This window comes from Daucus carota, chromosome 8, assembly GCF_001625215.2.
Source record: "Daucus carota subsp. sativus chromosome 8, DH1 v3.0, whole genome shotgun sequence".
NCBI lineage: Eukaryota > Viridiplantae > Streptophyta > Magnoliopsida > Apiales > Apiaceae > Daucus > Daucus carota.
Window position 1 is genome coordinate 20,926,972 of NC_030388.2, and position 26,297 is coordinate 20,953,268.

A 26,297-nucleotide genomic window follows, 5' to 3' on the forward strand; every position below is an offset into this window, starting at 1 on the left:
TTTACATGTATTTTACTAGTTTTCTAGGTGATTTCACTTGTATTCCTGCTATTTTTCCTATGTTTTTTTAGATGTTTTGCTTTGTTGGACTTGTGAAATTTGTAGGTCCATAGATTTGGCCTCTAAATGCTCTCATGTTTGGAATGGTGGGGACAAGTACCATGTCACTGATCAGCTCTTTAATTGCATTATCCTACTAGATTGGTCATCAGTCGACTAAATTGACATGCAAAAACTCAATTACTCGTTTTCAGTAAAGTTCTTTTTTAAACTCAACAATCAATAAGCACCTTATGAGAAAATTCAAAAGATATATACTATAGGTCTGTTTGAATGAATTTAAAATAAGTTAAGATTTTAAGCATGATTAAAGTGTTTGAGAAAAAAAGTATAAGTCATTAAAAACTAGTATTCTCAACTTCTTATAGAGACTTCTTGACCTTTTACATAAGAGTTAATTGCAAAATGCACCTCATAACTTGGGCCCATATGCACTTCGGTCAACAAACTTTTATTAATTGCATTGTGCACCCCCTGGTAATTATCGCGCTGCACATTGCACCTTTTCCGTCCAAAAATAACGGACCGTTAGCAATTAAAGCCCAACTAACGTTATTAAAATTTAAAACCACTAAACCCTCGTTTAATTAAAAGTGATTAAGAGATTTTAATCTAAATCTAAGTAAAGCCCCGCGCAAACTAAAATCTAATAGACACACACTCCTCTCCCTTCTCTCGACCCTCGCTCTCCCCTCTGTAAACCCTAAATCGAGTACTAATTAACCCTAAATTAGTGCTACTAAACCCTAATTACTCGGAAGAAGAGATCATGAGAGGAAGATTAAGGAGTAGTCAAAACAAAAGTGAAGGCGCCAATGAAGGCGACGTTTCTCTGCTGCCAAATGGGAAAGAAATCCTCGACTATGAAGGTAAATTTCATCCTTTTCGAAGCTGTATATCTGCATGTCAATATCGTCAAACCCCCCTTTTAAGTAGCATGCATACAAATTAGGGTTTAATTAGATTTGTTGGCCCCATTTAGATTCCTTTATACTATATCTGATGTGTGCTTTAAGTAATTAGGGTTTAATTAGGAAGTTGTGGACCCATTATGTTTACATTTCTGAAAACATACCATGTGCTACTCATTTAACTGCTGCATTTTCTAATTGTGGTCCATTTGTGTTAAAAAGTGATGTTTTTGTGAGAATATTCTCTTCATTGCTGCAACTTTATGTGTAAATGTGCTTTATTGTCGCTCCAACTTGTAATTTCTTATGCAGATATGAGCCTTCATTTTACTATTAAATGACACTATGGTGGGCATGTCAATGAAGACACTACTGGTTATGTGGGTGGGAAGATAGCTTATTTTGATATGTGTTCTGTCATGGATCTAAATTTACTTGAAATGGAGGCCATGATTGCAGAAGTAGGTATAGTTGGGGAAAAGGTTGACCTTTGGTATTTGTGTGATGAAGCTGAATTCACCCCTGAAAATTTATCACCCCTGGAGACAGAGAGAGACATTAGTATCCTATCTTCATTGGTTGAGTGAAACTACAAAATGATAAGGCTGTTTGTTTCCTCCAACATGCCAGCCTATTCTGGGGAACAATGGGACTCAAGTGAAAGTGATTGCCCTAAACTTAAGAAGAAGCCTAGGAGAATTCCACCTCCAAATCCACCCTACAGGGCCAGAAAAAGGGGTAGATATTCCATGTTGAGGGGTCTTTACAAGAACACACCTGAGACTCCTGTGATAATAGATGGTGATGAGGAAATGGTTGAGGGTGATGACAAGTGTCCTGCCAAGGGAAAAAAGAAGAAAGTTGAGAAGAAAGTTGAGAAGAAAGTTGAAGAGAAGTGCCCAGACAAGGGAAAAAAGAAACAAATTGAGGAGGACTACCCAGACAAAGGAAAGAAGAAGCAAGTTGAGGAGGAACCTGTTGCTAAGTCCAAGAGAAAGAAGTGTAAATCTGTTGCTAAGTCCAAGGGAAAGAGGAAGGAAAAAACAGTTGAAGATGTACAAGTTGAGGAGAAAGACCAGCCTGCCAAAGAAGATGTACAAGATGTGCATGAAGAATCTCCAGTTGAGGAGAAAGAGCAGCCTGCAAATGAAGAAAATGTTGAAAATGTACAAGATGCAGTTCAATCTCCAGTTGAGGAGAATTTGGAAGAGAATTTAGAAGAGGATTTTGAGGAGAATTTTGAAGATGCAAATGCAAATGCAGATGAAGGTGTTAAGAAGGAAGTTAAGGATGGATCAGATGAAGAATATGACCCAGATGATGCTAGTGAATCCTCACAAAGTACTTATGACAGTGAGGTAGAGAGGATGACCATATCTTCATGTGATGAGCAGGGGGAAAAAATACCCTGAATTCAATGAACTTACAGACATAGAATGGGGATGTTATTCAGCAGTGGCAAAGCATTCAGAGAAGCTGTCAGGAAACATGCCATCCTGCACCAGAGAGGGGTCAGACTAAGGAAGAATTTAGGTGATAAAATTAAGTGGATCTGTCAACCAGGCTGCAAGTGGAAATGTTATGGAATCAGACAACAAAGGTCCAGCAATATCCAAATCAAGACTTTGCATACAACACACACATGCAACCCTACTTGGGTCCAAAAACAAATTAATTCAACATGGATAGCTGCAGCTTATGAGCATGAAATCAGGATGAACCCTGAATGGGCTGTAGCATCATTTCAGGCAAAAGTGGTAAATGACTTAAAGTGTCATGTTTCAGAGCATATGATTTATAGAGCATTAGGAAGGCCAAGGCTAATATCATTGGAAAACATGAGGAAGAGTTTAAGATGTTGTATCAGTATGCTAATGAAGTGAACAAGGTGATGCCAACATCAACTATCAAGTTAATGACAGAGCCAGCAGAACAAGGCATTGAGGGGAGGAGGTTTAAAAGGTTCTATGTATGTTTAGGACCTTTGAAAGAAGGTTTCAAAGATGGATGCAGACCCTTAATAGGGTTAGATGGATGTCATCTAAAAGGACCCTTTGGAGGCATCTTGCTCACTGCAGTTGGTACGGATCCTAATGAGGGTATGTATCCGATTGCTTGGGCGCAAGTTGAAGCTGAAAACTCAAGTAGTTGGGACTGGTTCCTTGGTTTATTAAAGGATGACTTGGGGATAGAGAATACGGGAACTTATACCTTCATCTCAGACAGGCAGAAGGTGTGTACATTGAGAACTACATCTTAAATTGCATTTCTACATTGAGGAATTTATTTGTACTTAATCACTGTATTTATCTGCTTTTATAGGGCCTAGTCACTGCATTTGAGACACATTTTTCAGAATCAGAATTTAGATTTTGTGTCATGCATCTATATGGTAACATGAAGAAAGAATTCAAAGGGATTGGGGTCACTAGACAGATGTGGCTTGCTGCAAAATCCACCACTGACTATTTCTTTAACATCAACATGACAACCTTGAAATTAGAGGTGATGTCTTTAACTTATATTGAGTTTATTAAACATTGTCTATTTCATATCATGAACTCTACTGTTTATGTTTTTATTGCAGTTAAACAAGAAAGCTTATGAGTGGTTGGCAGCGAAACCTAGATCACAATGGTCTAGGTCAGGATTTAGGGAAATCTGCAAGTCGGATACTTTTGTCAACAATAATTGTGAGGTCTTCAACCATGCACTAAACAAATATAGAGACAATGTGATTGTGACATTGTTTAAGAATATACACAAATCATGTATGGCAAGAATTCAAAAAAGGAAGACAAAAATGGAGAAAATGAATGTCAGATTCTGCACAAAGACCATGAAGAAACTTCAAAAGTAAGCTGCACTTTACATGTATTTTACTAGTTTTCTAGGTGATTTCACTTGTATTCCTGCTATTTTTCCTATGTTTTTTAGATGTTTTGCTTTGTTGGAGTTGTGAAATTTGTAGGTCCATAGATTTAGCCTCTAAATGCTCTCCTGTTTGGAATGATGGGGACAAGTACCATGTCACAATGTCTGTTGGAGGTCATGAGGTTGTCTGTGACTTGAAACAAAAAACATGTGCTTGTAGAAAGTGGTAGTTGAGTGGGATACCTTGTTATCATGCAGTGGCCTGCATCTACTTCAGGAAATTGGATCCTTTGGACTTCATACATGACTGCTACAGAAAAGAGACCTACTTGCAGGTGTATGGTCATATCCTGGAGCCCATTAGTGGAGAGCCCTATTGGGAAGTTACTGAACAAGAAGGTCCTCTTCCTCCAATCAAAAGAATTGCACCTGGAAGGCCCAAGAAGAATAGGGACAAAAAAAATGATCAAGTGCAAACAAGGGCAAATGATCCAACTATGCTCAAAAGAGTAGGCACCAGTTTAAAATGTGGCCACTGTGGCCAGTGGGAGCATAATGTCAGAGGCTGTCCACTAAAGGTTTTTTCTATCCATTTAACTCTTAATATGTGGACACCATTCACCCAACAACACTAATATCAACCTTTTATGTACACAGAAACAAGCACCTCCAGAAAGGAAAGAAGTACAGGAAGAAGGCAGCAAGAAGTGGGAAGCACCAAGAACAAGGTGTTCCTATTGCAAGGAACAAGGACACAACTTACGAACTTGCACTTCTAAGGTCAAATTTTTACAACTAATTAGTCTTTTGTTAGTTTCTCTTCATTGTATTTTTACAACTTCTTGCTCTTTTGCAGAAAGTGGATGAAGACAGAAAAAGGAAGGAAAAACAGACTGAACAGAGTGAAGAGGAATTGCAACAAAAACTGGCAGAGCTTCAACGAGCTCAAAATGAATTGTATGCACAAAATCATCCCAATCCTTCACCAACAAAGTCACCAAGAACCAAGGCAACTGCAAGGCTCCATCCCAGATCAACCCCTTTTCAGTTTGCAAAGCCAGTTGCAACACACGGAGGAATTGTAAAGCCCTTTAAAGCACCAGCTCAATCAGGGCCTTCAGGGGTGGAATATTTTCAGAAGGATGGGAAGAACTATGCAACTCTTGGACAACTGCAAGCTGCATTGAGGAAGGGGAAGAAGTAGAATGGTCTTCTATGGCTAAGACAATTATTTCCTACTTGTATTAAGACTAAGATTTGAAAGCTGTATTGTCTCTTTTGTGCTTGCATTTGGTACTTGATTTCTAGACTAATATTTCGTACATGTATTATGACTAAGATTTGGCAATCTCTTTTGTAAGATAATCACTGCATTTAAGCTCTAATCTCTCTTGGTTATGATAGTTTTTAATCTCTTCAAAATTTGTTGTTTTCTAGCATTTATGCTCTCCATCTGTCTAGGTTGGTACATTCATTTCGGTTGGTTGGAAAAATTCATTCAAACCAACAATAAACACCATTCATTACAACTTGCTTTAAACATAGAAATTACACAGGTGCATGCTACAAGCCTACATCAGATCTCTCCTGCCTCTTCTACCTTGCACAAACAATAAATAAAGATCACAATCCAAGTAAAAATTATTAAAGTCAGTGATGTTTTGCAACCACAAACTGACTCCACTTGCTTCACTTCTTTTTGGCTTGATGAAACGTCCCCTTCACTGAACCCCAGGACCGACAGCTCGATTTACTTGTGCTTCAAGAGTGTTGATTTTGCGTAACAAGCCTGGGATGATGATTCTTGCACGCTCACATAATGGGGCATCAATCCACCGGAAATACCGACAACGATCGCAAGACATGAAACGCCGGCCAGGATTTGAATCAGTCCATGATGTTCTCACAACAATGATGTTCCCACACCCACAATGCTCTGCCATCGTTTCTGAAAATGAGAAGAAGATGATGTTATTTGTTTAGGGCTAAATATGCTTTTCAATGACATATATAGCTGATTTGGGGGAGAGAAGACCGTTTAAACTTGAATTTCCAATTATGCCCCTGACCCTTAATCACTGACAACTAACGTTAAGCACACTTAGTCCTTCACACTTAACGGACTTGGACGGAAAAGGTGCAATGTGCAGCGCGATAATTACCAGGGGGATGCACAATGCAATTAATAAAAGTTTGTTGACCGAAGTGCATATGGGCCGAAGTTATGGGGTGCATTTTGCAAATAACTCTTTACATAAATGATATGAATAACTGCTTCTAAATTATAAACCTCAAGCCGGGCTTTTATGTGTCAGTCAACCACCGCCTATATACAGTAAATATTCAATGCAATAATACTTTTTTGATTTGTGGTGCATATGCAAGCCCGAAAGGAAAAAGAAGCATTTGCAGATATGTGTAAAGGACTTCTCGTTGGAGTTCATAATTATTATTTATTCCGTATAATATTATTTTCTCTATTTTTTATTATTTGACGTTTGGACTTTTGGCACACATTTTTAGGTGAGTTGACTGGATGGTAAAAATTATTATTTTTCATTGATTTTTTTTGTGAATTAAAATTTTGATTATATATTTTAATTCAAAAAAAAATTAAAAAATAATATTTTTAACTGCTCGGTCAAAACACTTAAAAGTTTTAGGTGGGATCAAACCTCAAGTTATTGTTTCTGATAGAGAGATTGCTTTGATGAATGCTATAAAAGTTGTCTTTCCGAATACAGGACACCTTCTTTGTGTTTGGCATATTGAAAAAAACATCCTTGCAAAATGTAAAAGATTTTTTGATGATAAAGAAGGATGGAATGCATTTCTATCAACCTGGACAAACTTGATTCAGTCTCCTGATCAATCTTCTTTCGATCAAAATATGAATCTGTTTGAAGCTCAATACATGGAAAATGCATCTTTACTAAATTACATTAATGCGACATGGATTCCGTACAAGGATAGGTTTGTATTTGCCTGGACAAATGCTTTTTTGCACTTGGGTAATCATGCCACTTCAAGGGCAGAAGGTGCTCATGTTGTTCTGAAACAATATCTATACGTATCTACAGGGGATATCCGTGAGGTGAAGAACAAGATTTGTCTTGCAATTGAAAATCAGTATCAGGAAATAAAAACAAGGATTGCAAGTGAAAAGGTGCGTATACCACATAAATATCATATTCCTTTATTTCAAGAACTTGTTTGTTATATTTCAGTGTTTGCTCTTGGTCAATTATATAAACAACATGAGATAGCCATGACACCGGGAATTCTGAACACTTGCAAAACACATTTCTCAAGATCTATGGGACTTCTGTGTGCGCATAAGATAAGAGAATTAAAGGAAGGAAATGTATTGCATCTTAGCGACATTCATCCTCATTGGAGAATTGATACACAATCATTTCCTGATAGTAATGATTTACAGATTGATCGGAATGAAGACATTGATATCCTCCTTGAAGAGTTTCGAGCTAAATATCACAAGCAGCCCCTAGTACAAAAGGAAGATATTAAAAGACAAATCACTCTGTTTCTTGATGCTCCTGCTCCAACAACACTTGAACCACAAATTATTCCTCACAAAGGCCGTCCGGTTGGTGCAAAAAATAAGAAAAATAAGAGCTCTACAACTCGTGATCATTCAGCTTTTGAACTTCAAGATCTAAGAAAGTGTAGTATGTGTCAGGGTATTGGACACAATTCTCGCACTTGCAGCATGAAAAAGCAACATCCTCATGAAAAAGCAGTGTAGTATGTGTCTGCGGATTGATTATTAAGTCAGTATGGATTAATCTGGTTTTCCAGCTTTTGGTGTTATTCTGGTTTATACAGGATTTTGGTTAAGTGTTGTTTGCTGCTCAAATTTTTTAATTAGTGACCCCATGTTCCTCTGGTCTATGTATTTGGGTTTTGTATTTTTAACTTTGGCTGTATGGGTGTTGGTTTGCAGTTGGTATTTGCCTGGGAGTTTTTGGTTTATTTTTACTTGTTTCGGCATCATGCAGATGCTTTGATATTTTGTGGAGATAAATATTATTTTTTTAATTTTATTTTTTGTTAACAAATGATTTTGTTCTATTCTAGATGTTCAGTTAAACTATATTTGTACATATATTATTTATGTATATTGAATAATGGAAAAATGAATCAAGAAGTTTGGACAAATATGTAATTTATTATTTAAAAAGTCAAATTTGGAGCTTAAATAGTAATCTGAGGAGTTTATTTATCAATTCCCTTATTTTATTGATATTATAATAGTTTAATAATCTCTAATGTCACTATAAGAAAAACGACTATTTTTGACCGTCAGATTATGGTCGAATTTGAAAACTTGGTCGAAAATATGTAATTTCTTAATTTCGACCAAATTTCGTCGAAATTTAAATTCGACCGAAAGTCTGAAATTCTAAAATTTGAAAATTTCAAATATTTGTCAAAAAATTGAAAATTTTAAATTCAACGCCCAAAAAGTATAATTTCGACCGAAATTAGTTGAATTTATAAATGTTGAATTCGACCAAATCCGGACAAATTTAACACATCACATTTTAAAAAGAAAATAACAGTGGAATCTACTGTCCGGTTTTCCACCCCATTTTCAGCAACTATATTCATATTTCATCTATAATTTTTGATTGATATCGAAGCACCGATCTTCCAAGCATGTGTCTGATAAGCAGAGAACCCCTGAAGACATATTAAAAGAAGCAGAAAATGCAAAGCCAACAGTTAGAGGATGGGAGAAACTTACCAATACAGTTAGTAAAACATTTTGCATTCTCAAAATCCGAGCTTACCGATTATGAGCGTCAAAATTAATTTCTTAAAATTTATCTCAACACATGACAAATGATATTCTTCTTTGTTTTAATTTTTATGTTGGTATATATAATTATTTATATTAAACTAGCAGCATTCATAATTTCAAAAAAAAATGGTCGAAATTATTAAATTCGACCAGAAATGATCGAAATTATTAAATTAAACCAAACATGATCGAAATTAGTTCAAATTTTTTTGACCAGAATTGGGCGATAATTTTTCCGCTCAAAAATTTTGGGCGGGAACTTTCCCCCTTCATTTTGAGGTCAAAATAAATTCAATCATAAATGGTTGAAATTATTAAATTCGACTAGAAATTGTCGAAATTAATAAATTCGACCAAAATGGTCGAAATTAGTTGAAATTTTTTGGGCGGGAACTTTTCCCCCTTCATGTTGCCATCAAAATATTTTCGATCATAAATGGTTGAAATTATTAAATTCGGCCAGAAATGGTCGAAATTAGTTGAAAATTTTTTTGGTTGGAAATTTCTCCCAATTATTTTGCCCTGAAAATTTTTGACCGACGAAAAAAGGTCGAATTTATTTCTATTTTCGACCAAGTGGTAAAGCCATACTTTAGTCGTCCCCAAATCTTGGGTTCGACTCTCACCAATATCAGAATTCAGGTATCGAACAGATACTATAGCTATAAAATAGTTTAATCAAAAAACAAAACTAAATTCGACTGAAAATATTTTCGACCGAATTTTGGTTGAAATATTTAATTTCGACCGTTTTTATTTTTGACCGTTTACGGCCAAAAATAATCATTGGTTGAATTTCTGGTCGGAAATAGCCTTTTTTCTTTGCTTATCGTTGTAGTTGCTTAGTTGAATTTTGTCAAGGATAATTGATGAGTGATACGAGAACTACTCAACTTTCCCTTCTATATAGTTATAAGATTATTTACGGTTCCACTTATGACGGTTCGAAAACCGTTTGAACCGGCCCGAACCGCCCCGGCCGTTTGAACCGGCCCGAACCGCCTCGGCCGCCCGAATGGCCGGGTCTACTTGCAAGACTTTGTGACAAGATCACGTATCTTGTATATTTGACGAGAGTAAAACATGCATTCATCACACGCCTGAACTTTTATAATCATATATGCTAACGTATGTTAATCTCTATATAATATTTAATTATCAGTCCTTGGTATTAGAATGGTTTTGATTAATGGATTTTTAATGAGAATTATGTGCGGAATGAGTGAACATGAACATGTATATTCTTTAAGACGATGTGAATATGTTATTTTGCAATATGGACATACACCATTTAATACAAATTCGGAAAAGCAGGAAGATTGATATAGGATTTGGTAAAGTCGTTTGAAAATGAGGAAGAAGAGCCGAAATTGAGAGAGAAGTGGGTTATATTTAAAACGGAGGAGACTAAATAAGAAAATTAGTGTAGATGTATGTAAATAGCTAAAATAAAACACCGAACATATATTATATATAAATTTAAATATTAATATAAAAACATTAAATTTATATAAAAAAAAAATTCGAAAGAATATTGCCTGCCCATGAGAAGCGGGCAAGCACATACTAGTAAAGGATATTTGGCACATAGCCATTACCCAGTTGGCTTTAGCAAGACTCAACCGATCTGGTGGACAAATTTCTGTATTAGTCTTCTGTAGTCCATACAAAATTCGTTGTTATTTTAAAAGCAAGAATGCATTTTAGTTTAAATTTCAAAAGAATACTATAAATTACCAGCTCGTTAATTAATGTAGCACAGATATAATGCAACTACTAATAAATAGCTAAAAGAACTTAAAGATCAATATTTCAAGTTTTAAAAGAAAGGCTTATCAATGCATTAGCCTTCGTACTGTATTTCTACTGAGCTAGTTGTTAGGAGTTGTCCCACATTGGTTGTGGGAGGGGTATAAAGCTAGAATATAAGCAGCCAGAACAACTCCAATAGTACGAGGCCTTCTGAGAGGTGCCCAAAAACAAAGTCGTGCGGGTTAAGCCCAAAGCAGACAATATCGTACTGTTGTGGAGTTAGGGCTGACCCAACAAGTGGTATTAGAGCATAAGTACACATGATCACCTGATGATAAATTGTTGATTCTTGTGTTCTAGTACTTGCAAAAAAAGACTAAGGGGACCTTTAAATTAAGGTTGGGAATAGGAATTTGAGTTAACGGGAAAAATAATGATATGGAAATTTAAGATGTGGGAAGAGTATGATTTAACCACCTATTAACAGAGTTCATTAACCATGAACCAAACATCCCTAAATGTTAGGCCCAAAATATGATCAAGAATGTTTATAAAAACAGTGGCGGACCCAGGAATTTATTCTAGTGGGTTCCTAATATAAATGTTAAAATAAAAAAATGCAATAATAATGGTAAATAGTACGAAATACATTAACATGGGAAATATTTTACATTTTAAACTTGTTCCCTACGCGTTTTCATCTTTTGAAAACGATCTATTACATCATCATTTGTAACTTTGGCAAGCGCTTCTTTTTCTATAGCTGAGATAAGACAATCATTTAGATAATCATCGCCAATTCGGTTGCGCAAATACGACTTCACAAGTTTCATCGTTGAAAAGCATCTCTCAACCGTGGCAGTTGCTACCGGTAAAACCAATGCAAGTTTCAGTAACCGATAGAGTAAAGGATAAGAAAATTTTTTCTTAGCAATCTTATCCATAGAACTAAAATCATCGGGATAGAAATCAACTAACCTCGTCAACTGCAATGAGTCAAATGCACCAAATGAATCGCGTGGATCCAAAGCAGCCATACAAATTAGCAACTCAGAATTCACCTCATTAAAACGATCATTAAACTCTGCAAGTTGCATATCCACAACAACATTAAAACAATCATAAGAATAATAATGTTCATACGTGATTCCCGTTTTTTGTCGTCTATTTTTTGGGTTAATGAATGGATCTGTCATGTTCAACTTTTCAATGCCATGCTTTTCACAAAAAGAAAAGATCTTCTCTAAAAGAGGAGCCCATCCCTCAAGTCTAAACTTCTGTAATTGCCGATTAGTTGATTTCACCAATGAAATAGCATTCAAGATATCTTGATCTTTTCTTTGTAGTGCTTTTGTCAAAGATTCAGTTAGCCCAAAAATGTGCAACATCAAGTGCAAATAGAATACAAAATCAAATGATGTAAAATATATTTGAAGACCATTTGCTTGACGTTTCTGCACATCTTTTTCACCCATCTTTTCAACATAATCAAGCACATCAATAACTTCCTCATACAAATCAACCAAACGCAAAAGTGTTTTGTAATGAGAACTCCAACGTGTGTCTCCAGCTCTAATTAGAGAAAGCTCTTGATTCAATCCACGCCCAGTTTCCTTTTCACCACATCCTATCTCTTTGAACATTTTCTCTCTTTGACTATCTCGAATCATATCTGTTCGTTTGCAAGAACCACCAACCACATTTATCAAGACTGATATCATGTCAAAGAAATCTCCAACAGCAAAGTGTTTTTTAGCAATAGCTACAATGACTAACTGAAGTTGATGAGCAAAACAATGTACATAATATGCCGAGCTATTTTCTTTCAAGATTAAGGTTTTTAACCCATTAAACTCACCACGCATATTGCTTGCACCATCATAACCCTGTCCTCTAATTTTTTTCAAGCTCAAACCAAGTTCAGTAAGTAAAGAATCGATTGCCAATTTAAGAGTCAAAGAAGATGTCTCCTTCACATGAACAAGACCAACAAATCTCTCTTTAATCAAACCACATGTATCATCAACAAATCTTAAAACCACTGCCATTTGTTCCTTTTTCGAAACATCACTAGACTCATCAACTAATAAAGCAAACACATCATCACCAATTTCTGCAAGAATAGATTTGAGTATTTCTTGTGCAAAACAATGACAAATATCCTTTTGAATCTTTGGAGACACCATTTGATTGTTACCCGGAGCATTTTGTAATGTTACCTTCCGAACACTTTCATTTTGATTTTGAGTGTATTTTATCATTTCTAGAAAATGTCCTCTATAAAAAGAGTTCTCGGACTCATCATGACCACGAAAAGGTAGTGCACTATTCAACAAATATCTTGAAACATCAATTGAAGCATTTAGTCGATCGAATCCGATACTCATTCTTTGTGATATCACTTTGCTTATGTAAAGCAACAGCAATAGATTGATGTTGTTTCATTAGATCACCACAATGTTTAACTGCCCTATTATGAATACTACCAACATCCCCAACATGAGATTTAAGTCTTTCATGTAATTTATTCCAACTACTAAAACCTTCTAATACTTCAACCAATCAAAGTCTTCATACCATTTAGGACTAAAGCGTCTCGGCTTATCCCCTATCATTTTTGTTGGATATACATACCATTTAGGTCTTGTAGGCCCTCTAAGTATGTATGTTCTTCTTATTTCATCTCGTTGATTAGGATGATAATCTAGAATTCTTTTTCTATCACAAGGATCCGACGGAAGCTCTTTCAAATCAATTAGTTTGGGCATTGTGGGAGTTGAACTAGGTCGAGACACATTAAGATTTTCATTCGAGATATCATTGGTAACGGGTTGAGATGGCTCGGGATTTTTTCTTTTCAAGAACCTTTCCATTTAAATCTGTAAATAATCATAATAATAATCATGATTATTATTTAGCAATTAACATTTATTTATTTAACAATTAGAAATTAAATAAATCAATAAAATCTATACATCCAAAAAGCTAAGTCATAAAATTAGGTATTGAACAGGTAAAAGGAAAGATATAACTTACAGAAGAGAAGCTCAAAAAATTGTAAGGAAGAATAAATTATGATGGCAGACCAGCGGAGCAAACAGATTCAGCAAGGCATTCAAAATTGCGAGCCAATTGGATTTTTCACCGAGATGATCAGAGAGCAGAGTGGCAGTAACTCAGTAAGATGAATATTGAGATATAATTAATTTAGTATAGGTGAGTTGTGCGATTAATTGTTACGTGCTAATCTAGCTACTTGGGCTGTGGAACTTGTTTTTGGGCTTTTTATATACTAAAAACAAGTCATTTACTTGTATTGGGTCAGGAAGTTAGTAAGTGGAGGTGGGTTCCTTATTAAATGTTAGTGGGTTCCAAAATCAGTTTTATTATAAATTAGACTTTAAGCACAGGCCCAAGTGGGTGCCTGGGAACCCATTTGTAAGTATGTGCGTCCGCCCCTGTATAAAAATATCATTATTGATATGGGCCCATGAATATAGGGACATCAGATTGTCTTATACAAGCAAGAGCGTGCCCCACTCTTATGAGAGGGCACATGCCCCACTCTTATGAGAGGGCACATTCCCTCAATATTTGAAGTTCACTCGAGAGTCTGTATATCCTTGTATGCATATATCTCTAGGATATGATGAAAGTAGTGTAGACCGGGTGCTCGAAGAGAGTGAGTTTTTCTTTGCTGATTTACTTCTCCGTTAGCTTATAGTGATGGTCGAATAAACATTTTATAGTACGATGGTAGAATTGGCCGTCGTCGAGGAAAATGGTATATTGGTATACTTCTACATTGTCGTTAAGAAACACCAGACCTACGGCTATAAAATAAAAATCGGGCAAGATGAAAAATCGAGAATGATACTCGTACCTAACATAGATGCACATGTTTAGCTTAAAAGGAAAGTCCAGTGAAGGTGCTAAAAATGATGTTATATCCATAATATAGCACTTATCAAAAAATCAAATTCCAATTGGATGCTTAAACTTCATTTTAAAATAGCAAAACGCTATACTTGTGGTATTGTTGAGTGAGTGTCAACTAAGTCACAGATGAAAAAAATAGAAAAGATTTGTATTCAATATAAGCAATCTAACAACTCAATTAATATGAAGCTTTTTTAGGAGGAACTCAAAAACAAATCCGTGAAAGATTGGACACGGCCCAGATAATAAATAGGAAAGTGGGGAAATATAGAGAAATAGCAAGTTTGATAATTTTTGTTTCATTTCATTTAAAAGATGTTAGAAAAGTTAATTAAATATAGATTATTTGGTCTTATTTAATTTGGAGTGAATACAGATACATATTGGAGTACAAGTAACATCACAAGTACTTTTTTAATTTGGTGCTAAAATATACTCCCTCTGTCCCAGGTTGTTTATGTTACTTTTTGACACGTATTTTGAGACTCCTATAAAGTATAATTTCATAATACCTTTTATTTTTTGTTCCCTGAATAAAAATTTGATGTTTAAACTTTTGCTAAAAAAATAAATTAAGAAAAATATTATGAAACTATAATTTATAAGAATTTCAAATGCTTATAAAAATCTATACTATACTATAATAAGCCAACATGGGTATAATTTGTAGTCCAAGGTTTTAGTTATATTTTTTGGTTTGGTACTCTCCTTTTGGTACTAGAAGTCTACAAATATGGAGTCTATTAGTATTATATTATTAAATAGTTTTAAATACCAAAAACACTCATAACAATCCATTATCATATAATATTTCATTAAAAATTTATTACTATTATATTGTTAAACAGTTTCAAATACTAAAAACACTCATAACAATCCATTATCATATAATATTCATTAAAAAAATTATAATGATGTTATAAATAAAATTATAAATATACAATTTTGAATATCTTCTTTTAACAAGAACTTTCATATAACTTTTTTTAACTTTAACGTCTTCTATTTCAATATAAACACGAACCATTACATAACCCTTTCTAACTCTAATCTTAAAAGTTATTGTTGTCAAAAAAACCATTTTCAAGTAATCAGGATATAATTTAATTAAAATCTAATTCATTAATACTAAAATACTAATAAAATGATGTTAAAATTTAAATTATAAATAATAAATTACGAACTATATACCCGCCCGTGCTTTGCACGGGTCAAAGGCTAGTATAAATAAAAAATCACGTGGACGGAAGGAGGAGTAGCGACGCTAGGTATTTTAGCACCACCGTCGACCATGGTCTTAGGTGAAAGAAATTAGATCACCATGCTTTGGTGTGAGATAAAACTAGATATTGCATGCTAAGTCTACGATCCAGATTTGTCCCGAAGTGGACAGATTAAAAACAGAGGCTAACTGTGTATCAATTAGCTAATGTGTTTTCCCTTTTTTGCATACTGAATTGGGCAAAGTAAATTAACATTGTTTTGATTACAATATTAACAAGCTGGTACCATTTAGTTGGTTCTTGTAGAATTAACTCTTGAAATTATTAATTAACCTAAATATTCTAATTCTGTGTTTCACTCACGTGTAAATTAACTTCAGAAGAAATATAATTTTCTGGAAGCAAAAAATCTATAAATAGCTAGACAGGATCCTTATTGTTACACACCAAGATCCTCACAATGTAAGTGTCATATCTTAGCTCAGAGTTCAAACTGAGAATTTCATTTGTGTAATTTCAACACTGTGAAGGTTTTTGTATTCTTTCATTTGTTGAAGGCTTAGTTGAAGCTCTGCAACAATGGTAATAATTTTATGTGTTGATGCATATTTTGCAGGCAAGAAGTCATGTCAGTAACACTCTCAAGGTTCCTTTTGTTTGCTGCCGCAGCATGGCTTGCTAGCAGCACTTGTGTGCATGGACATCAATCGAAATATTATTGTGTGCTGCCCTTTTACACTCGTGGTGCCACCCAAACAACGTACGGTGATTTCATTCACAATCTTCGACATGGGATGGGAAGCCAGTCCACCATCTATGGCATTCCCCAGCTCAAAGACGCGGCCAGTTGGGCAAATGCTGATCGATATGTTGAGGTCACACTCTACAATTCGGCTGGGACAAGCATCACTTTGGCGATAGACAAAGTCAATGTTTATGTAATTGGCTATCGTAATGGGTACGAGGCTTATTTCTTTCCAGGTCAAGATGGTCCAGAAACATCTAATGTGTTTGTAGGCACCACACGTTCCTTGCTTCCTTTCAATTCTTCCTACTCGGCTCTGGAGAAAAGCGCAGGCACTACAAGAGGAAGTATTAATTTAGGAATTGGGGAATTAGATAAAGCCATACAGGCTCTTTATGATAAAAAAGACTCTGCTATGGCTTCTTCCATGCTCATTGTCATTCAGATGATCTCAGATGCTGTACGATCCAGGTAATTAATAACAGTGAGTTTTACAATTCAATTACTGTTAACTAAGTAACACACTACAATTTAGTTTTGGTAAACAGAGGATTCAATTTAAAGGGAGCTTTATGTTTTGTACATTTTATGCAGGTACGTAGAGAAGCTTGTGCTGCAACACATTTCAAATGATAATAGTACATCCGTGTTCCTACCGACTCCTGCCATGATCGCCTTTGAGGATGACTGGAAAAACCTCTCCAATAAAATTACGAATTCAGTTGGTGGTGTAATCTATCCTCCATTTATATTGCCCACTGGTTCTAATCAAGATGTGTCTGTCACCTCAGTCTTCATAACCTTCCGCTTAAATATTGGGGTCATTCTTTTCTACTGTCATCCAGCTATAGCTATTCCACCACCTTCCTCGGTTACTTGTCAAAACATTCCAGAACCTACTGTCCTGATCAGCGGCCGCAATGGCTACTGTGTTGATGTAGAATCAAACTTTTTTAACGACGGAGACTCAATAATCTTGTATGCATGTAAGTCCGTTGACAATGCAGCCAATCAACTTTGGACAATCAAGAGAGATGGGAGCATTCAATCTGGTGGAAAGTGCTTGAACGCAAAGGGTCTTACAGCTGGACAGAACATGACTATCTACAACTGCTCAACAGCAACTGTTCCTGATGCCATCAAGTGGAACATACATGATAATGGCAACATTGAAAATCCCAAGTCCGGATTAGCATTGAGCGCTTTCAAGGGGAATATGTTCTCTGCGTTGACGGTGGAAAAGAATACATATGCATCAAGCCAGGGTTGGCGCCTCAGCAATAGCACTAAACCTGTAGTGACCCCTGTTATTGGCTACGAAAGTTTGTGTATGCAAGCATCTGCCAGTAATACTGTGCAAATGGTCGAGTGCAGTAACACGAATGCGCAGAAATGGGAACTTTATCCGGATGGTACTGTCCGACCTAATATTGCAACCTCGAGCTGCCTGACCTCAAAGTCCTCCCAAGATGTTAAAACAGTGGTTCTTGATTCGTGCGATGGAGGTGATGCTGAACGATGGTTATTTAATTACGATTACAGCATTTCAGACGCGGCCAATAAATATGTTCTGGAAGTTAATAAACTTAAGAACATAGTACTTGTTGAATACTCTGCAGATACGCCTACAGATGAGCAGACTTGGTCTATAAATACTCTCTAGCTAGTGAATCAGAGCTATCTGGATAAAGAATCAAGACCACTGTAATGATCTTAAATAGTAGACAATAAACAAGTGATGCTATATCACATGTAAAATTAATAAGGTCTTGGAATAAATGAAGTTTATCATGATCTATTGCTGATATTCTGTTTGCATGTAGCAGGGTTTTCATGTTAGAGCATACATACCATGTATCCATGGTGTACGTCTATGTTTCCTTATGTGATCAGCTCTTTAATTGCATTATCCTACTAGATTGGTCATCAGTCGACTAAATTGACATGCAAAAACTCAATTACTCGTTTTCAGTAAAGTTCTTTTTTAAACTCAACAATCAATAAGCACTTTATGAGAAAATTCAAAAGATATATACTATAGTGTCTGTTTGAATGAATTTAAAATAAGTTAAGATTTTAAGCATGATTAAAGTGTTTGAGAAAAAAAGTATAAGTCATTAAAAACGAGTATTCTCAACTTCTTATAGAGACTTCTTGACCTTTTACATAAGAGTTAATTGCAAAATGCACCTCATAACTTGGGCCCATATGCACTTCGGTCAACAAACTTTTATTAATTGCATTGTGCACCCCCTGGTAATTATCGCGCTGCACATTGCACCTTTTCCGTCCAAAAATAACGGACCGTTAGCAATTAAAGCCCAACTAACGTTATTAAAATTTAAAACCACTAAACCCTCGTTTAATTAAAAGTGATTAAGAGATTTTAATCTAAATCTAAGTAAAGCCCCGCGCAAACTAAAATCTAATAGACACACACTCCTCTCCCTTCTCTCGACCCTCGCTCTCCCCTCTGTAAACCCTAAATCGAGTACTAATTAACCCTAAATTAGTGCTACTAAACCCTAATTACTCGGAAGAAGAGATCATGAGAGGAAGATTAAGGAGTAGTCAAAACAAAAGTGAAGGCGCCGATGAAGGCGACGTTTCTCTGCTGCCAAATGGGAAAGAAATCCCCGACTATGAAGGTAAATTTCATCCTTTTCGAGGCTGTATATCTGCATGTCAATATCGTCAAACCCCCATTTTAAGTAGCATGCATACAAATTAGGGTTTAATTAGATTTGTTGGCCCCATTTAGATTCCTTTATACTATATTTGATGTGTGCTTTAAGTAATTAGGGTTTAATTAGGAAGTTGTGGACCCATTATGTTTACATTTCTGAAAACATACCATGTGCTACTCATTTAACTGCTGCATTTTCTAATTGTGGTCCATTTGTGGTAAAAAGTGATGTTTTTGTGAGAATATTCTCTTCATTGCTGCAACTTTATGTGTAAATGTGCTTTATTGTCGCTCCAACTTGTAATTTCTTATGCAGATATGAGCCTTCATTTTACTATTAAATTACACTATGGTGGGCATGTCAATGAAGACATTACTGGTTATGTGGGTGGGAAGATAGCTTATTTTGATATGTGTTCTGTCATGGGTCTAAATTTACATGAAATGGAGGCCATGATTGCAGAAGTAGGTATAGTTGGGGAAAAGGTTGACCTTTGGTATTAGTGTGATGAAGCTGAATTCACCCCTGAAAATTTATCACCCCTGGAGACAGAGAGAGACATTAGTATTATATCTTCATTGGTTGAGTGCAACTACAAAATGATAAGGCTGTATGTTTCCTCCAACATGCCAGCCTATTCTGGGGAACAATGGGATTTTTCTTATACACAAATGGCAATTGATCAAAGAATTGAGAGGATAGAAGATATTAGGGTTGAAGTGGAGGAGAAGTTGAATGATACAAAAGAAGAGGTTTCTGCAGAAGATGAGCAAAATAGCTTCCATGGAGATAGTTCAAACATGGACTCAAGTGAAAGTGATTGCCCTAAACCTAAGAAGAAGCCTAAGAGAATTCCACCTCCAAATCCACCCTACAGGGCCAGGAAAAGGGGTAGATATTCCATGTTGAGGGGTCTTTACAAGAACACACCTGAGACTCCTGTGATAATAGATGGTGATGAGGAAATGGTTGAGGGTGATGACAAGTGTCCTGCCAAGGGAAAAAAGAAGAAAGTTGAGAAAAAAGTTGAGGAGAAGTGCCCAGACAAGGGAAAAAAGAAACAAATTGAGGAGGACTGCCCAGACAAAAGAAAGAAGAAGCAAGTTGAGGAGGAACCTGTTGCTAAGTCCAAGAGAAAGAAGTGTAAATCTGTTGCTAAGTCCAAGGGAAAGAGGAAGGAAAAAACAGTTGAAGATGTACAAGTTGAGGAGAAAGACCAGCCTGCCAAAGAAGATGTACAAGATGTGCATGAAGAATCTCCAGTTGAGGAGAAAGAGCAGCCTGCAAATGAAGAAAATGTTGAAAATGTACAAGATGCAGTTCAATCTCCAGTTGAGGAGAATTTGGAAGAGAATTTTGAAGAGGATTTTGAGGAGAATTTTGAGGAGAATTTTGAAGATGCAAATGCAAATACAGATGAAGGTGTTAAGAAGGAAGTTAAGGATGGATCAGATGAAGAATATGACCCAGATGATGCTAGTGAATCCTCACAAAGTACTTATGACAGTGAGGTAGAGAGGATGGCCATATCTTCATGTGATGAGCAGGGGGGCAAAATACCCTGAATTCAATGAACTTACAGACATAGAATGGGGATGTTATTCAGCAGTGGCAAAGCATTCAGAGAAGCTCTCAGGAAACATGCCATCCTGCACCAGAGAGGGGTCAGACTAAGGAAGAATTTAGGTGATAAAATTAAGTGGATCTGTCAACCAGGCTGCAAGTGGAAATGTTATGGAATCAAACAACAAAGGTCCAGCAATATCCAAATCAAGACTTTGCATACAACACACACATGCAACCCTACTTGGGTCCAAAAACAAATTAATTCAACATGGATAGCTGCAGCTTATGAGCATGAAATCAGGATGAACCCTGAATGGGCTGTAGCATCATTTCAGGCAAAAGTGGTAAATGACTTAAAGTGTCATGTTTCAGAGCATATGATTTATAGATCATTGAGGAAGGCCAAGGCTAATATCATTGGAAAACATGAGGAAGAGTTTAAGATGTTGCATCAGTATGCTAATGAAGTGAAGAAGGTGATGCCAACATCAACTATCAAGTTAATGACAGAGCCAGCAGAACAAGGCATTGAGGGGAGGAGGTTTAAAAGGTTCTATGTATGTTTAGGACCTTTGAAAGAAGGTTTCAAAGATGGATGCAGACCCTTAATAGGGTTAGATGGATGTCATCTAAAAGGACCCTTTGGAGGCATCTTGATCACTGCAGTTGGTACGGATCCTAATGAGGGTATGTATCCGATTGCTTGGGCCCAAGTTGAAGCTGAAAACTCAAGTAGTTAGGACTGGTTCCTTGGTTTATTAAAGGATGACTTGGGGATAGAGAATACGGGAACTTATACCTTCATCTCAGACAGGCAGAAGGTGTGTACATTGAGAACTACATCTTAAATTGCATTTCTACATTGAGCAATTTATTTGTACTTAATCACTGCATTTATCTGCTTTTATAGGGCCTAGTCACTGCACTTGAGACACATTTTTCAGAATCAGAATTTAGATTCTGTGTCATGCAACTATATGGTAACATGAAGAAATAATTCAAAGGGATTGGGGTCACTAGACAGATGTGGCTTGCTGCAAAATCCACCACCGACTATTTCTTTAACATCAACATGACAGCCTTGAAAGAGGTGATGTCTTTAACTTATATTGAGTTTATTAAACATTGTCTATTTCATATCATGAACTCTACTGTTTATGTTTTTATTGCAGTTAAACAAGAAAGCTTATGAGTGGTTGGCAGCGAAACCTAGATCACAATGGTCTAGGTCAGGATTTAGGGAAATCTGCAAGTCGGATACTTTTGTCATCAATAATTGTGAGGTCTTCAACCATGCACTAAACAAATATAGAGACAATGGGATTGTGACATTGTTCAAGAATATACACAAATCATGTATGGCAAGAATTCAAAAAAGGAAGACAAAAATGGAGAAAATGAATGTCATATTCTGCACAAAGACCATGAAGAAACTTCAAAAGTAAGCTGCACTTTACATGTATTTTACTAGTTTTCTAGGTGATTTCACTTGTATTCCTGCTATTTTTCCTATGTTTTTTTAGATGTTTTGCTTTGTTGGACTTGTGAAATTTGTAGGTCCATAGATTTGGCCTCTAAATGCTCTCATGTTTGGAATGGTGGGGACAAGTACCATGTCACTGATCAGCTCTTTAATTGCATTATCCTACTAGATTGGTCATCAGTCGACTAAATTGACATGCAAAAACTCAATTACTCGTTTTCAGTAAAGTTCTTTTTTAAACTCAACAATCAATAAGCACCTTATGAGAAAATTCAAAAGATATATACTATAGGTCTGTTTGAATGAATTTAAAATAAGTTAAGATTTTAAGCATGATTAAAGTGTTTGAGAAAAAAAGTATAAGTCATTAAAAACTAGTATTCTCAACTTCTTATAGAGACTTCTTGACCTTTTACATAAGAGTTAATTGCAAAATGCACCTCATAACTTGGGCCCATATGCACTTCGGTCAACAAACTTTTATTAATTGCATTGTGCACCCCCTGGTAATTATCGCGCTGCACATTGCACCTTTTCCGTCCAAAAATAACGGACCGTTAGCAATTAAAGCCCAACTAACGTTATTAAAATTTAAAACCACTAAACCCTCGTTTAATTAAAAGTGATTAAGAGATTTTAATCTAAATCTAAGTAAAGCCCCGCGCAAACTAAAATCTAATAGACACACACTCCTCTCCCTTCTCTCGACCCTCGCTCTCCCCTCTGTAAACCCTAAATCGAGTACTAATTAACCCTAAATTAGTGCTACTAAACCCTAATTACTCGGAAGAAGAGATCATGAGAGGAAGATTAAGGAGTAGTCAAAACAAAAGTGAAGGCGCCAATGAAGGCGACGTTTCTCTGCTGCCAAATGGGAAAGAAATCCTCGACTATGAAGGTAAATTTCATCCTTTTCGAAGCTGTATATCTGCATGTCAATATCGTCAAACCCCCCTTTTAAGTAGCATGCATACAAATTAGGGTTTAATTAGATTTGTTGGCCCCATTTAGATTCCTTTATACTATATCTGATGTGTGCTTTAAGTAATTAGGGTTTAATTAGGAAGTTGTGGACCCATTATGTTTACATTTCTGAAAACATACCATGTGCTACTCATTTAACTGCTGCATTTTCTAATTGTGGTCCATTTGTGTTAAAAAGTGATGTTTTTGTGAGAATATTCTCTTCATTGCTGCAACTTTATGTGTAAATGTGCTTTATTGTCGCTCCAACTTGTAATTTCTTATGCAGATATGAGCCTTCATTTTACTATTAAATGACACTATGGTGGGCATGTCAATGAAGACACTACTGGTTATGTGGGTGGGAAGATAGCTTATTTTGATATGTGTTCTGTCATGGATCTAAATTTACTTGAAATGGAGGCCATGATTGCAGAAGTAGGTATAGTTGGGGAAAAGGTTGACCTTTGGTATTTGTGTGATGAAGCTGAATTCACCCCTGAAAATTTATCACCCCTGGAGACAGAGAGAGACATTAGTATCCTATCTTCATTGGTTGAGTGAAACTACAAAATGATAAGGCTGTTTGTTTCCTCCAACATGCCAGCCTATTCTGGGGAACAATGGGACTCAAGTGAAAGTGATTGCCCTAAACTTAAGAAGAAGCCTAGGAGAATTCCACCTCCAAATCCACCCTACAGGGCCAGAAAAAGGGGTAGATATTCCATGTTGAGGGGTCTTTACAAGAACACACCTGAGACTCCTGTGATAATAGATGGTGATGAGGAAATGGTTGAGGGTGATGACAAGTGTCCTGCCAAGGGAAAAAGAAGAAAGTTGAGAAGAAGTTGAGAAGAAAGTTGAAGAGAAGTGCCCAGACAAGGGAAAAAAGAAACAAATTGAGGAGGACTACCCAGACAAAGGAAAGAAGAAGCAAGTTGAGGAGGAACCTGTTGCTAAGTCCAAGAGAAAGAAGTGTAAATCTGTTGCTAAGTCCAAGGGAAAGAGGAAGGAAAAAACAGTTGAAGATGTACAAGTTGAGGAGAAAGACCAGCCTGCCAAAGAAGATGTACAAGATGTGCATGAAGAATCTCCAGTTGAGGAGAAAGAGCAGCCTGCAAATGAAGAAAATGTTGAAAATGTACAAGATGCAGTTCAATCTCCAGTTGAGGAGAATTTGGAAGAGAATTTAGAAGAGGATTTTGAGGAGAATTTTGAAGATGCAAATGCAAATGCAGATGAAGGTGTTAAGAAGGAAGTTAAGGATGGATCAGATGAAGAATATGACCCAGATGATGCTAGTGAATCCTCACAAAGTACTTATGACAGTGAGGTAGAGAGGATGACCATATCTTCATGTGATGAGCAGGGGGAAAAAATACCCTGAATTCAATGAACTTACAGACATAGAATGGGGATGTTATTCAGCAGTGGCAAAGCATTCAGAGAAGCTGTCAGGAAACATGCCATCCTGCACCAGAGAGGGGTCAGACTAAGGAAGAATTTAGGTGATAAAATTAAGTGGATCTGTCAACCAGGCTGCAAGTGGAAATGTTATGGAATCAGACAACAAAGGTCCAGCAATATCCAAATCAAGACTTTGCATACAACACACACATGCAACCCTACTTGGGTCCAAAAACAAATTAATTCAACATGGATAGCTGCAGCTTATGAGCATGAAATCAGGATGAACCCTGAATGGGCTGTAGCATCATTTCAGGCAAAAGTGGTAAATGACTTAAAGTGTCATGTTTCAGAGCATATGATTTATAGAGCATTAGGAAGGCCAAGGCTAATATCATTGGAAAACATGAGGAAGAGTTTAAGATGTTGTATCAGTATGCTAATGAAGTGAACAAGGTGATGCCAACATCAACTATCAAGTTAATGACAGAGCCAGCAGAACAAGGCATTGAGGGGAGGAGGTTTAAAAGGTTCTATGTATGTTTAGGACCTTTGAAAGAAGGTTTCAAAGATGGATGCAGACCCTTAATAGGGTTAGATGGATGTCATCTAAAAGGACCCTTTGGAGGCATCTTGCTCACTGCAGTTGGTACGGATCCTAATGAGGGTATGTATCCGATTGCTTGGGCGCAAGTTGAAGCTGAAAACTCAAGTAGTTGGGACTGGTTCCTTGGTTTATTAAAGGATGACTTGGGGATAGAGAATACGGGAACTTATACCTTCATCTCAGACAGGCAGAAGGTGTGTACATTGAGAACTACATCTTAAATTGCATTTCTACATTGAGGAATTTATTTGTACTTAATCACTGTATTTATCTGCTTTTATAGGGCCTAGTCACTGCATTTGAGACACATTTTTCAGAATCAGAATTTAGATTTTGTGTCATGCATCTATATGGTAACATGAAGAAAGAATTCAAAGGGATTGGGGTCACTAGACAGATGTGGCTTGCTGCAAAATCCACCACTGACTATTTCTTTAACATCAACATGACAACCTTGAAATTAGAGGTGATGTCTTTAACTTATATTGAGTTTATTAAACATTGTCTATTTCATATCATGAACTCTACTGTTTATGTTTTTATTGCAGTTATGTTAGGCCGAATAAACTCACTATATATGTGATAATATAGTGAACACAATCCAAAAGAAACACAAATATAAGAGAATAATTCAACTAAACTCTTATTCACAAATCACAGTAGCTTACAAATAATCTCTTAGTGATTTATAACTTATCACTAAGAGCTGCTAGGTTACACTAATGATATTCAATTGATAACTCATCTAGAGTAAACCCTAAGCTGTGTTTATATACACAGTTACATGATATCTACTGATTGATTTATAATTATCTGCTTCCTAAAATAATCTAATCAGCAGCTATCCTTCTGCTGTCCTGATTTGCACAATCTCTCTTGATATTTATCTTCCTTATTTAGTCAGATATGCTCCTGAAAATCAGCCGCCTGCAAACTCTGATCATCGCTTAAACTCTGATCCAGCTGGCAGTCGCTAAACTCTGATTTCCAGCTAAACTCTAATATTTGCTTCTGCACACTAAACAAGTTAAATACCTGTGACATCATCAAATATGTAACAATCTCCCCCAACTTGTACATTAGACAGAATGAACAAGTTCTATATATTTACTGATGATGTCAAAAACAATCAAGGACAAATGCAAGAAATAATTAATCTGCATAAATGAATCATAACTTACAGATTGAGCAGAACTAATTACAACTTACAGTACATATCAGGACTTAGTCAGCCAATCAGTCTATACCCATAGCT

At 36.2% G+C, this 26,297-nt stretch overlaps 7 protein-coding genes and 1 pseudogene across 7 annotated transcripts; 7 read left to right on the plus strand and 1 right to left on the minus strand.

Annotated features, from left to right (window-relative positions):
* Window positions 1-829: 829 nt before the first annotated feature.
* LOC108198324 (uncharacterized) lies at window positions 830-2,383 on the plus strand. The gene is made up of 3 exons (XM_017366083.2): window positions 830-929; window positions 1,338-1,464; window positions 1,576-2,383. Exons 1-3 carry the CDS (start codon window positions 830-832, stop codon window positions 2,381-2,383), a joined length of 1,035 nt encoding a protein of 344 aa, XP_017221572.2.
* Window positions 2,384-2,407: 24 nt separating this feature from the next.
* On the plus strand, window positions 2,408-5,049 carry LOC108198326 (uncharacterized). Its single transcript, XM_064083768.1, has 7 exons — window positions 2,408-2,728; window positions 2,773-3,204; window positions 3,294-3,476; window positions 3,559-3,827; window positions 3,943-4,019; window positions 4,104-4,423; window positions 4,702-5,049. Exons 1-7 carry the CDS (start codon window positions 2,408-2,410, stop codon window positions 5,047-5,049), a joined length of 1,950 nt encoding a protein of 649 aa, XP_063939838.1.
* Window positions 5,050-6,555: 1,506 nt separating this feature from the next.
* On the plus strand, window positions 6,556-7,611 carry LOC135148514 (uncharacterized). The gene has a single exon (XM_064083769.1). It carries the CDS (start codon window positions 6,556-6,558, stop codon window positions 7,609-7,611), a length of 1,056 nt encoding a protein of 351 aa, XP_063939839.1.
* A 3,485-nt stretch (window positions 7,612-11,096) lies between these two features.
* LOC108194677 (uncharacterized) lies at window positions 11,097-13,295 on the minus strand (annotated as a pseudogene).
* A 2,728-nt stretch (window positions 13,296-16,023) lies between these two features.
* Window positions 16,024-18,127, plus strand: LOC108194676 (abrin-b-like). The gene is made up of 3 exons (XM_064082603.1): window positions 16,024-16,046; window positions 16,201-16,800; window positions 16,924-18,127. Coding segments are annotated over exons 1-3 (1,671 nt in total). The 5' UTR covers window positions 16,024-16,044; the 3' UTR covers window positions 17,993-18,127.
* A 1,560-nt stretch (window positions 18,128-19,687) lies between these two features.
* LOC108198329 (uncharacterized) lies at window positions 19,688-20,581 on the plus strand. The gene has a single exon (XM_017366086.1). The coding sequence runs from the start codon at window positions 19,688-19,690 to the stop codon at window positions 20,579-20,581; it is 894 nt and encodes a 297-aa protein (XP_017221575.1).
* A 2,282-nt stretch (window positions 20,582-22,863) lies between these two features.
* Window positions 22,864-24,415, plus strand: LOC135148515 (uncharacterized). The gene is made up of 4 exons (XM_064083770.1): window positions 22,864-22,963; window positions 23,372-23,498; window positions 23,610-23,827; window positions 23,877-24,415. The coding sequence occupies exons 1-4, from the start codon at window positions 22,864-22,866 to the stop codon at window positions 24,413-24,415; spliced, it is 984 nt and encodes a 327-aa protein (XP_063939840.1).
* Window positions 24,416-24,439: 24 nt separating this feature from the next.
* LOC135148516 (uncharacterized) lies at window positions 24,440-25,599 on the plus strand. Its single transcript, XM_064083771.1, has 4 exons — window positions 24,440-24,760; window positions 24,805-25,236; window positions 25,326-25,508; window positions 25,591-25,599. Exons 1-4 carry the CDS (start codon window positions 24,440-24,442, stop codon window positions 25,597-25,599), a joined length of 945 nt encoding a protein of 314 aa, XP_063939841.1.
* The last annotated feature ends 698 nt before the right edge of the window (window positions 25,600-26,297 follow it).

Bases quoted from the DNA above. Each gene is read 5' to 3' on its own strand.
- LOC108198324 (XM_017366083.2), top strand. From the start codon at position 830: ATGAGAGGAAGATTAAGGAGTAGTCAAAACAAAAGTGAAGGCGCCAAT. The intron at 930-1,337 runs GTAAATTTCATC...ATGTCAATGAAG, and splicing joins AGAAATCCTCGACTATGAAG to ACACTACTGGTTATGTGGGT. The intron at 1,465-1,575 runs GTATTTGTGTGA...CAAAATGATAAG, and splicing joins GGGGAAAAGGTTGACCTTTG to GCTGTTTGTTTCCTCCAACA.
- LOC108198326 (XM_064083768.1), top strand. From the start codon at position 2,408: ATGGGGATGTTATTCAGCAGTGGCAAAGCATTCAGAGAAGCTGTCAGG. The intron at 3,205-3,293 runs GTGTGTACATTG...CTGCTTTTATAG, and splicing joins TCATCTCAGACAGGCAGAAG to GGCCTAGTCACTGCATTTGA. The intron at 3,828-3,942 runs GTAAGCTGCACT...TGAAATTTGTAG, and splicing joins ACCATGAAGAAACTTCAAAA to GTCCATAGATTTAGCCTCTA.
- LOC135148514 (XM_064083769.1), top strand. From the start codon at position 6,556: ATGAATGCTATAAAAGTTGTCTTTCCGAATACAGGACACCTTCTTTGT.
- LOC108194676 (XM_064082603.1), top strand. The intron at 16,801-16,923 runs GTAATTAATAAC...CATTTTATGCAG, and splicing joins TCAGATGCTGTACGATCCAG to GTACGTAGAGAAGCTTGTGC.
- LOC108198329 (XM_017366086.1), top strand. From the start codon at position 19,688: ATGGCAATTGATCAAAGAATTGAGAGGATAGAAGATATTAGGGTTGAA.
- LOC135148515 (XM_064083770.1), top strand. From the start codon at position 22,864: ATGAGAGGAAGATTAAGGAGTAGTCAAAACAAAAGTGAAGGCGCCAAT. The intron at 22,964-23,371 runs GTAAATTTCATC...ATGTCAATGAAG, and splicing joins AGAAATCCTCGACTATGAAG to ACACTACTGGTTATGTGGGT. The intron at 23,828-23,876 runs GTGATGACAAGT...GTTGAGAAGAAG, and splicing joins TGATGAGGAAATGGTTGAGG to TTGAGAAGAAAGTTGAAGAG.
- LOC135148516 (XM_064083771.1), top strand. From the start codon at position 24,440: ATGGGGATGTTATTCAGCAGTGGCAAAGCATTCAGAGAAGCTGTCAGG. The intron at 24,761-24,804 runs GTAAATGACTTA...TATGATTTATAG, and splicing joins CATCATTTCAGGCAAAAGTG to AGCATTAGGAAGGCCAAGGC. The intron at 25,237-25,325 runs GTGTGTACATTG...CTGCTTTTATAG, and splicing joins TCATCTCAGACAGGCAGAAG to GGCCTAGTCACTGCATTTGA.